Source organism: Notolepis coatsorum (genome assembly GCF_963971535.1).
Source record: "Notolepis coatsorum genome assembly, chromosome: 10".
NCBI classification, from domain to species: Eukaryota; Metazoa; Chordata; class Actinopteri; order Aulopiformes; family Paralepididae; genus Notolepis; species Notolepis coatsorum.
The window spans coordinates 57,882,855-57,895,155 of NC_140174.1; the positions used below are offsets into that span (position 1 = coordinate 57,882,855).

The following is a 12,301-nucleotide window of genomic DNA, read 5'->3' on the forward strand; positions in this document are numbered from 1 at the left end:
GAATAAATCCCATGGCGATCGCAATTACTCGTGTATATTGGGCATGGCTCTCATATGGGAAAGAATAGGTCTGAGGCACCAAATCTCCGACCGATTGCTATGTCCTGATCCACTCCGAGGCGGAAGCAGCCGGAGGTAACTCAGTACTGGAAGACAACTGATTCATTGAACTGATACAGTTCAAAAGGTAGGCGATACTACCACCTGGTGGGATTCGATCGTCATTTCAATTCTAACGTAGGCAGCTGTGCGAGGGAGACACAGGCAGCTCCGAGTGTTTAGAACGGGGATCAAAGGATCAAAACCAGAGAACTTGGGTATGGCGCTCAACGGTTGTCGACAAAACCCAAGAAAAGTCTGGTTTGGCGGCCAATGAGTTAACAGGCACCCCTCAAAATTGGTCATTTTAGTTTGAGGACTGCATACCTTTTTTGCAAACCAATACTATACTTTATACGTATAGCACATGCATGAGCCTGTTCTCTTTTGAAAGATGACATTCTAAGTAAATTCACTTTTAGTGCTAATGAAATAGAGTAACATAGGTCTGAACTTGAATTGTAGAAAAACTTGTTACTCATGTTTTTCTGTAGTAGTTAGTAGTCCAGAAGTAGTATTTCCCCAAAAATGGGTATGGCTGAAAGGACAACTTGGGTCCATAGCCTGAAGTCTTGTGTAGTACAAATTTCATAGAAATCCGTTCAAAATGGGGCGGCTACGTGGCGTAGTGGGCAAGGCGCTCGCCACAAAATCTGGAGACGCTGGGCTCGCCTGTTCGAGCCCAGCGCTCCACATTTGCTTTCAGTTTAGCTGGTCGTCCACAGTAATACACATTGGCCGTATTACGGGGAGGGAAACTGAAGGGTGGGGATCGGGCATTGTGGACAGCGACTCCTACAGGTCGGTTGGTGCGCCTGCGCAGTAGAATCAGGAAGTGTCGGGGGCAGCGTGAGCCTCCCACGCGCTACTCCTTGCCACAGAGATCGAGCTGCGCAGGTGAAAAGATGCGACTGCTGTTACCTCAAGTACCGGAGGGGACTTGTGCTATGTATGACTTAGTCCACATTGCAGCCGGCTTGTGGGAGGCAAGAAACAGCGTTCGTGACAGGGGAGGGTTGAATTGGATGATACGAAATTGGGATGGGAGAAAAATATAGAAAAGTGGGAGAAAAAGTGGATAAAAAAAAATAAATCCGTTCAAAAATGAGTGATTATGAGTGATTTTGGTAAACTGTAGCGTTCCTGGTTTCCTTTTCCTCAGACTTTGATTCATTCTGCGTTTTTTTTTCCACTTGTGACTTTTCACCTAGATCCCTGATTCGTACATCCCTCATTCATTGGAAAGCGACACTCATTGGCTACAACCCTGTCCAATCATTTTCGAGATTGCCAAATGATTGACAGAGTTAGAGCCCCAAGAGCCGGGAGTGGTATTTGCGCAATACCGTGTACTTCGGCGCATGCCTCACATATCAGCATGTAACTCGAGAACCGCTGAACAGATTGTGTCACCTGAAAGGGCTATCGACAGGCAACAAATGGGGCTTTAATTTGATATATATTGTATTATAAAAATATGCACAACCGAGCCACTAGAGGTCGCCAAAGTGCCGGTGGGCAAATTGTCCTCAAGAGGGCCCAGATGTGGGCCGTTGCATGTTAACTCATTCAGAGCCACGCCCATATGACCAAATTAGGCCGTTCCGTGCCAGCGCTTTAGTCAATGGGAGGACGGGGAAATTTGCGAACGCTTAAACTATATCTTAAATTATGGCTATGGGTCTAATACACCAGTCGCTTATCAATGACTTGCTTGCAGTCAACATGGGTACATTTGTTTTGAATAAGAGTATAGTTTGAGATTTCTAGTAATTCCAGAGAAATCCGTGATAATAGCTCTTTAGTGGAATACACAAAACACGAAATTTTGTCAGATTTATGAATCGTTTTCAAATATATATGAATCGAATTTTAATAAAAAAAGAAAATGTCATGAAAGTCCATTATAAGTAAGTATGCAGTATGATAACTACATCTGACGTTTTTAACAAACCAAACGGTTGAAAATGTTGCAAGCTATGGTTATTTCAATAGTACATGCACTATGGACATTCATGTTAGTGGGCATGCTACCCTGTAGCAAGATGGCCGCCATGTGGCAACGTCTGTCTCCATTGGCCAGCAGCACGGGTGAGTCTAGTATTTATATATCTATGGTCCATTCTGCCTATGCTCGACTATGTTGGGGGAATAGTTAATTGTTAAATGAGTTAGTTGAATCTTTATTAATCCCTTTGGGAGAAATTCATCCTCTATCTATTTGACACATCCTGACTATTTAGGAGCAGTGGACAGCCACGCATAGTGCAACGCCAGTTGTAATGCCAGTACCTTGGTCAAGGGCGATGGCAGCTCCTGATTGATTGAAAATTGTATTAACAGATTGCAGAATGGGTACAATACAGTACAGCTCAATACACACAATTGTTAAGTGGATGCAGACCAGAGAAATACTTTTGTCTTGTTTACATCAGGGTCCCCCATTTTCGATTCATCATAACATATGACATACAGATACAGTACTGCTACATCTATACATTTATGACATACCAGATTTACAAATACAGTACTATTTTATTGACAACCTTACTTGGTCCAAGAAGAGGGTCTCGTGTATTGCTGGGTTAGGACATTTACTGTACATTGGAGGGGGTTGTGTTAGGATATTTACAGGGGCCAGTTTCGAATTGCAGTCTCCCGTAGGTGCTCCTCGAGTGGTTTTAAAAGTGGGTAGTGATTCACATTCCTTTACAGCTGTGGGTAGGGCGTTCCACATTGATGTAGCATAATTGCTAAACGTGTTTAGTCCCTTGTTTGAGCCGAATCTGGGTTTAACATGATTTGTGGAGCTCCCTCTGGTGTTGTGGTCGTGGTATTCACTGACCTTTGGGAAGTATTTTGACATGTACATGGGTACCTTAGTCGTGTAGTGTATCTTGTAGACCAGGCCCATTGCAAGTTGCTGTACTCTGACAACCTAGGATGGCTTAGAGTAGACGACAAAGTGGGCAGGGGTGAGGTGGGTTCTAGGAGTAAGGTCAAGCAGTAGTCTGACCAGTTTGTTTTGAGATGTTTGTAATTTTGTTTTTAGCGCCTTTGAGGTGCTTTGGTACCATGAGGTGCAAGCATAGTCATAGTACCCTTGAATGAGTGCTCCTGCCAGAGTCTTCAGGGTATTCTTGTTTACCAGAGAGGAGATCTGGTACAAGAATAGAGTTCGTTGGTTGACTTTTTCTATTACATTGGATGCCATTTTGTCACAGGAAAGATTTGCCTCTAGGATGGAACCTAGGTATGTAATTTCATCTTTCCTTGTGACAATATTGTCACCCACTGTAACTGAGAAGCCGTCGGTCTTGCTGAGTTTGTTATTTGAACCGAAGAGAATGATAGTTTATCAGCGAGCCATATGCAGATTTTGCCTAGTTCCGAGCTGAGGTTTTTTTTCAACCTGTAACTTGTTCTTGTTCTTGTCTGAGACCAGCAGGGCTGAGTCGTCCGCGAACAGGAACAAGTTGCAGTCACAAGCTGACGACATGACATTTGCATAAATTAGGAACAGTAGCGGTCCTTGTATGCTTCCTTGTGGAACACCACAGCTCACTGGGAGGGGGGGGGGGGGGGGGGATAGGGTACTGTTTACCTCCACCATCTGTTCTCCCCTCCAGGTAGGATTGCATCCAGCTCAGATTGACAAGCTAAAAGCAATTGGTTTTAGCTTGTCAATCAGAATGGTGTGATCGACAGTGTCGAAGGCCTTTTGTAGGTCCAGCATGACCATGCCGCAGTATTTGCCCGCGTCCACCTCTTGTTTGATGTGGTCGTTTAAATAGAGAAGGCATGTGTCAGTGGAGTGGGATGTTCTGAAGCCAGATTGGAATTCGTAGATTAGATTTTTATCCGCAAGGTACTTTTCGACCTGTTCGTATACTATTTTTTCCATGACTTTCGAGATGGAGGTAAGGATAGAAACAGGGCGGTAGTTGCCTGGGTCTAATTTGCTGCCCTTTTTGTGCAGGGGTGTTACTCTCGCAATTTTGAAGTCTTTGGGTATGTGTCCCTGTTTTATGGAGAGGTTTATTATGTGGGTGATGACTGGGGTGATGGCGGCTGCCGAGTCTCTGAGGAATTTGGAGGGGATATTGTCATGGCCAGTGGCCTTGTTAGGTTGGAGGGTGCTCAGTTTTCTGAGTACCTCAGCTGTTGTTACCATTTCTAGTTTGAAATAGTCTTTGAGGACCCCTAGGTTTTTGTAGTAGGCTATGATGTGTTCTACCCCAAAATGCCCTGAGTGGGAGGGTAGTTTGTTTACCAGTGTTGTGGCTATGTTTGTGAAGAAAATGTTTAAGTAATTGGCTACATCCAGCTTGTCTGTGATGAGCGAGTTGTCCGTCTTTATGTTTGTTTGAAAAGTTTTTTACTGCAGCCTAGTTGATTGAGTAATTTCCAAAGTTCACGTGGTTTGTTTTTGTTTTCCTCAGTTGTCATTGATGAAGTTCTTTTTTGCAGTTTTGATCATGGAGTTTGTCATTTGTGTCTGTTTCTTTCCAGTTTGAGTTCAGTCACGTGGGCTTGGAGTTCACTGCTTGTGCTTTTGGTAAGCTTTGACTGACTTTTACGAAACGGAGCATTTTTTGCATTTGTGTGGGAGGAAACACACGCAAATGGGAATAGACGTCCCTCTGTTTTTAAGGGTCACAAGTTGAAAGAGGTTGAGAACCCCTGCACTGGTGGATGATAATGTATTGCCAGTGAATGGATCTTAAGACTCTCTCGCACGCGTTGTGTGGTTCATTGTGCTGCATGTGCCATAGCCGCCAGGCTTTCCCATGGTACTGGACCCCCAGCTGACTACAGTATTAGCCCCGTCGCGTCATGTTGTGACTGATTGCATCCAGTCGGTGAACAATCAGAGGCATTTATAAGAGCCAGTGTTTTCTATTGTACCAGCGAGCGTAGACGAGGGGACGCATCAGCAAACTGTTAATCACAATCTAATGGCTTCGCTTGGCTCTTTTGTGAGAGTGAGTTGACTCCAGAGGAAGTGAGTTCCGAAGGCCAACCATCACCAGGGCCCAGACATCCCACATCATCTGGCTCCGCTCACGTTTCATTCACACTGAGGAACATTAAATAAAAAAAGCTGTTTCACTTATTATAAAGGGATTTAGTGATGAGTGAACCCACCATAACTCAGTTTAGCCACATTTTCATTTATGGAATAAGAGTTTTCCTTTTTAAGATAAACTCAATTTAATTTAAATTTATGGTATAGATTATAGTATGTTGTATCAAATTGATGAGTTAAATGAAACTGCTATTTGAGAAAAAAAAAAAAAAAGAAAACAGCAAGTTGATGTTACTATGATCCGAGTCATCTTTGTGACTCAGACTTCATCATTTTCATTGCTGTCTCAGCAGGGAGAGAGCAGATCCTGTGTGGAATATTATATACACATCAAGACAACTATGAAAATACTGGATCTGTGCCACAATAGATGGAGGGGAAAATGAATAATCAGATTTGAGCTGGTGGTGAAAACGGAGCCACAGAGAAGGGAGGGAGCAGAGCTTCCTGGAATGTAGGCCCAAGCAGGGGGGGATGGATCCTCACAGGGAGATCCTGGCTGATTCACTCTTGATTCACAAACCATACAGCTAATAAAACAAGCATGGTTTCGACTGCATGGCTTGCTTCGTCTCCGCCTTGTGCCCTTATGTTTGTTGTTCCCTCGTCTGAAAACATGGACACGGGACACGTTTTAGTTTGCATGCGAATTACATATTCTACTGTTCCAGACAGGATAGAACTGTAACTTGAATATAAAACCCAATTACCGGTACACGGTTTTCTGAGCTCCGCATTCAAGCCTCACCACAATCCAACCCACCACTTTCCAATAACACCGGCTGCCTAGTAAGACTAACAGAGACTGTATTTTTCCTTTATGTTTTACCACATGTTTATTTTCAACTCTACTTCTTTTGTGCACATGCTATTCATGTTCCATAGCTTGTGGTCACGGTCAGCGGCAGACAATGCTGAATTATGACCCAGTTAGGAATGACTGGATCTCTTAAGTACTAGGACACAACACACTTTCCAACAGAATGACTGCATACATTTTTCAGTATGGGTCGCCCCAGTGGGAATCGAACCCTTAACCCTAGCAGGGTTAGTGCCGTGCTCTCGAGAGCCAAGCACTCTACCCACTGAGCTATACAGACCGTACAAAGAAGTGAAGAAAGCGGGTGACCTACTTTATGCACAAATACATCACCATCCATAAACAGTTTCCTTCCTGCCTCTGGTACTTTTGTCATACTATGAATGGGAATTTGCAATGGCTGCTTAACACACTGGAGGTTATTTTTAAGTGACTCTTAAAACCAACAACCTCGGTAACCACATCTTTACAATCAGCATGAGTCTCCTGCACTCACATCCATGTAAACACTCCCAACACAAATCATTTCCTAGCATCATTTCCCAGCACCTGCAGTGACACAGTCGTGAGGCTGAGACGGCAGCTGGAGGCGGAGAGTGAGTCCTCAACAGGAACAACCATAGGTCATAATTAGAGGATGGGAGGTCGGAGACCAATAACGTGCATTTGGTCAGTGACTCATCATTAATCACTCGCTCCAAGGCTGCGTGAACCAGACTGGTTTTAACATAAAAAAAAAGGAAAATAGATCACTCATCTAAACTCGCTCAAATGTAGATCGTTTCCAGATGCTCCACCTTATAAAGATTGAAACATAAAAGTGCAATCCACGCTTCTCCCAAACTGTAACCGAAAGATGTACACGGGACTCTCTTGTTGTACTAAGGAAATTGCTCACTCAAATAACAGACCATTCCCAGTTATCTGGGGTCTAATCCATCTCAGAAAAACAACTATAACTGAAAGATATTATCTGCGATTGTCCCTGTTGTAACAGAGTACTCGATAACGCTGATCCTGGGGGACCTTTCCATAGGAATGTACTGTAAATCTGCAGGGCTGCATCATTCATCAGATTCGTTTTCATGGATTGTTTACGTGCATTGTACACACACACACGCCTTGTTGCCAGGGCAATAGCAGAATCATGCCAAAGCTTTTTATTGGAATACCGGGCAAACATTTGATCTCAATGCAATTACTAAAAAGTAAACATTCATAGGGCATGTTCAAACCATTGGATAAAAAAAGAAAAAAGGAAATCTGTAAAAGAAAGAAATCTGACGCAGCATATTACTTAAATACATACAAAATGAATTCCATTGCACGTAGACTTCATAAATACACCTTAGAAGAAAGATATTGTATCTCAGCAAAGTAACCAATGCTTGTTATAGTCGACAGTGGAGTTACGACGGGTAACCACAATACATTCACCCGTTCACCATATCTGCTAGGTTTTCTCAAAAGCACTTCAGTAACTGAGATCAGGTTTTAGTTTTACTATAAATCAATGAACCAGGCCTTGGCAAACTTCCATACATGAGCCATCCAGTGAACAAGAATGTGCATAAGAATGAGGGCACCAAAAAACAAAGTGCTTTTACATGTACATTAATGTTCTGAGTACTAGCAAATATCCCGGTTAAGGTATTTTATACGGGATAAGATCTTTGTATGGATATACATATCCTGATAAAGATAATGGAATACTGCAAGTATTACCATGGAAACGGAACACACAGACCGCAAAAAACCCAATAGTAAACGGGACAGGGTGTTTACATGCCTCAGTGGCCCGGTGTTTATATACCATGTGCTCCAACTCCAAAGACAGAATACTGTAGTGTCTTGAATAATATTCACAATCTGAATATCAATGCACATGTAAATGCAACCATTGTGTCTTTGACATTTATAAAAAAAAAAAAAATTAAAAAAAAAATTAAATAAAAAAGACTGACATACAATACAGACAGTATATAGACAGACATGGCCAGCCACTTGTGTCACGTAGATAGAGTCCAGGAGCCTCGTTTAGAAAAGGTTCTTGCACACAAGCCCTTGTGCTTATAATAACAAAATCTAATTATTTGTCAAGAATGAATCTTGAAATCACAGGTTGAGATACATTTTCTGTGATATATCAGGAGCTAAAACTCATTTCTATCAATACCCAAAATATGAATGCTTTAATATATATATTATAGTCTCGCCCATTAACACATTGATTGCCAAAAACAGCGCACCGGTCTAAATCGCATTGTATGCGTGCACGACGAAGAATAATACTAGTGATCTAGCATTGATTTCAGGAAGATCCAATTATCAGACGAAAAATTACGTGTTTATTGAATTACACAAAAACGCAGTTTGTGTCTTTTCCCTGGAATTGCTCAGAAGCGGCCGGACTATGTTCATATTCAAAACGGTATAAAACGGAAATGTACGGATGAAAAAAATTATCTGTTTTTTTGCACGTTGACCAGAAGCAGCTCAATGAGACCAGACGGCATTATTAGACCCATAGCTATACTATAAAATATAGGTTTAGCTCTACAAACTACAACTACGTTTACATGGGTTTAATGGGCGGCACGGAAGAGGTCACTTCCCGGAAGGGGCGTGGCACTCAATGTGTTAAAAAAATAAATACGTTGATTAATATTGTAGAAAGGGATCTATTAACACTTTGATAAATGAGGCCCCAGGACACTTCTCCCTATAAATCCTTGCTTTACAAAAAATTTTAAAAAAATCTAAATAAGATTTACATATCATCTAACTCCTTAGGATCCACATATGAGTGTGTAATAAAATGTAAGGAATTGAATATGAATGGCGATAACAATTTAACATTTACCGTCCCGTCATTGTAAAGGCCAGATGAATGGGATCCTAACCAGTTCATTTGGAACATCTCATCTCTTCAGGATCAAAGTGCTGTTGCTTGATTGTAATTTTGAAAGTGTCTAGAATGTAATTTCCTCATCCTCCAAAAACACCTCCTACATGTGTTCTTCCTTGCGTGACGTCACCCACCGCGAGGACCAACCCTTCGCGAAACTCTCTCCAATCCATCAAAGTAACATCTACTTATCCTGAACTCGTGTTTTCAAAATCGAGTGCTAGTTTGCTTGGTTTTGCAATAACAGTAAAATGAACATCATCAGCTATATGAAGGACGAGCATAGTCTGTGTGGCGAGAGTGAAAACTACACAGTGTTAAGATGATATATTCTTTCCCCATATAAAAACAATAATATTTATTGATCATCATCGTCAAACTATCCACAGTACGAGAACATGAGAGTAGAAGGACACCACTGAGTGTGTGTTTTCTTTTCCCCACCTGCCCTTTAGAAAGGCTCAGAACAGCCATTGAAGTGAATGTATACAGTCCAACGTACACATGTACAACGCCAACCGCGCGCGTCTCCATTGTGTTAACAGCATTCAGTCCTTTAGTGTTACTTGGGAGAGCGGACAGGGGTCAGGCTGGACGGGGCTTCTTTTGTTTACAGCTCTTGTTTTGTTACACATTTTGTTTTTTCAATTTTGTCGACAGCGTTTCGTATTTCGTCCAGCTCCAGTCTTGGTCCTGCAAAAATGTTATTACATTTAAAAGAAAAGTGCATACTTAACATGTTTCTATGTGGAATAACAATAAAGATGTGGTAGTTTATATATTCAAGATTGCTTTCCTGGAAATAGTGAAAAATGACCACCAACAACCTAAAATCAGACCCATGTCAAAACTCACATGAGTCATAAATTGGACTTTCTATTTTTTTTATTTACTAAAACTCGTGATTCAAGATTTATTACCATACCAAAGACTGTTAAAAATTAGATGAGCGATCCGTCTTGTGTTTTTGTTGTCATGGACACACAGCACGTCACTGATTTGATAACTTCTGGCAGTTCACTACATGCTTACTTACTTATGCAAATCTATTTTTACTCACATTTATTTTTTTAATTACATTACCTCAACTCAACAGAAAACTCTTAGTCTGATACCTTTAAACTAAACTAGCTCAACTCACCACTATGCTCTTGTCCCGATACATTTAAACTCACCACTATGCTCTGGGTCTGTTTAAACTCACCACTATGCTTTGGGTCTGTTTAAACTCACCACTATGCTCTGGGTCTGTTTAAACTCACCACTATGCTCGTCTGGTCGTCAGCGGCGTCCTGCATCAGGCTGGTCAGCTGGGTGAGGTACCTCTGGTTCTCCAGCAGGAGGCGTGGGGCTGCATCACTGGAGGAGGACAGACACAAACGCAGTTACCACACATAACAAAAGGACTTATACAGATTTTTACCCCCTCCACATCTTTAAGAATAAACAACATACACAGCATTACACACACACCTACATTAGGGTCAGTTCAAGTAATTGATTACATTCAGAAATCCATGCCATTATTGGATCTGTGAAGAACATTTTAAAATGTCCATTCCTAGTACAGTATATTTTAGCATTTTGTACATTCGTTTTGTATATTTTGAATAGTGTTTAGTCTTTATTTTATTTTACTGTATGAAGCACAATCTTAGGGGGCTGATACAGAACCAAGCATTTCACTGTATAATGTACCTTATATGTGACAAATAAAACAAAACTTGGAACTTGAAACCGGTCAGCAATAGGTGTGCAGGATCTGGTACCTGTCATTGGGTCCTGGTAGGGAGGTGAGAGGGTGAGGGGCGCTGACAGGCTGGGCTGACTGGGACCACTGGGACACCTGCAGTGGATTGGACGACTCCGGACTGGCTGCTATCGAGTTCCGCGACGAGTTCTGAGCCTGGGAGAGGAGATTATGACATCTCTACATTAAGAGATTATCTACACATCATCTCTTTGTCTATGAAATAGAGAAGGTAGTGTATTTCTTTAGTGTATATTTTCTTTAGAGTGAGAAAAACAGGAGTTAGCTGCAGACATCACACAACAGAACGTTACTGACGTGAACCACGTTTTTTTCACTCTCCCTGGAAACGGGTGTTGTTCCAGGAGACTTGAAAGTGGCAAAAGTTATACCTCTGTTTAAATCTGGTGACTCATCCTTATTTTCCAAATACCGACCGATTTCGATATTACCGTCCATGTCTAAAATATTGGAGAAGCTGGTTTATACCAGAATTTTGAAACATCTTAATGCCAATAATATATTATATGAACATCAATACGGTTTCAGACAAAAACATTCTACTTACATGGCTCCCTCACAGTTTATAGATAGAATCACAGATGCACTAGACAATAAGCAATTTTCAATTGGTATATTTCTGGATCTATCCAAAGCATTTGATACTGTGGACCATAAAATACTTATATCCAAGCTACACAGGTATGGTTTGGCTGGCGACGTGATTAAATGGCTCAGTGACTTATCTTTATAATAGGGAACAGTTTGTTTCCATTAATAGCGATGACTTTGACAGGGCAAAGCTAGTCTGTGGGGTTCCTCAGGGCTCTATACTTGGCCCCCTTTTATTTTTGATTTATATAAATGATTTTGCTTGGGTATCTCCTAGAGTATTCTCGATCTTGTTTGATGACACCAACATTATAATGTCACATGAGAATTTTGCAGTATTAATTAGGGAAGCCAATGATGGTTTATCTTGTGTCTCAGAATGGTTCCAGACTAATAAGCTATCGTTAAATGTAGAAAAATCAAATTTTATTGTATTTTGTAATAAAGGTAAAAGTTATTCGAAAAAGGAGGCAAAGCTATTAATCAGTAACACCGAAATCAAACAAGTAACTTCAAAGTTTTTAGGGATCTTAGTTGATGATAAACTGTTGGAAAAAACACATTGATCATGTTTGTAAAAAAGCAATGAAGTCAGTAGGTATAATTAGGAAGGTGTGTTCATTGATAAATATAAGTTGTTTTTTAATCCTGTATTATAGTCTTATCTTTCCTTACATATCTTATTGTAACATAAGTGTATGTGTGTGTCACTGGAATTTCCCCAAGGGGATCAATAAAGGAATATCTTATCTTATAATATGGGCTAGCACTCATTCATCTAATCTTCAAAAAACTATTTTACTTCAAAAAAGATTTTTTAGACTGGCAACCCTCTCAGATCGATTTGAACCATCTGCTCCTCTTTAAGAAACTAAACATTCTGACTATGTCTGAGGTTAATTCCTTACAGATACAATGGGGGAAATAAGTATTGAACACATCAGCATTTTGTCCCGTAAATATATTTCAAGTGAAATTTTCACCAGACTTTGGTATTAACTCAGGGAATCCAGACAAAATCTA

General features: G+C 41.0%; 1 protein-coding gene across 1 annotated transcript in view; it reads right to left on the reverse strand.

Moving 5' to 3' along the window:
• Positions 1–7,141: 7,141 nt before the first annotated feature.
• LOC311236269 (inhibitor of nuclear factor kappa-B kinase subunit alpha-like) overlaps positions 7,142–12,301 on the reverse strand; it is a 52,563-nt gene continuing 47,403 nt past the window's right edge. Inside the window, exons 20-22 of the mRNA XM_084323947.1 lie at positions 10,686–10,822; positions 10,179–10,275; positions 7,142–9,609 (exon numbers count right to left, since the gene is read on the reverse strand). Of these exons, the coding sequence (XP_084180073.1) occupies positions 9,544–9,609; positions 10,179–10,275; positions 10,686–10,822 (300 nt within the window). The 3' untranslated portion in view covers positions 7,142–9,543. The remainder of the gene's footprint in view (positions 9,610–10,178; positions 10,276–10,685; positions 10,823–12,301) is intronic.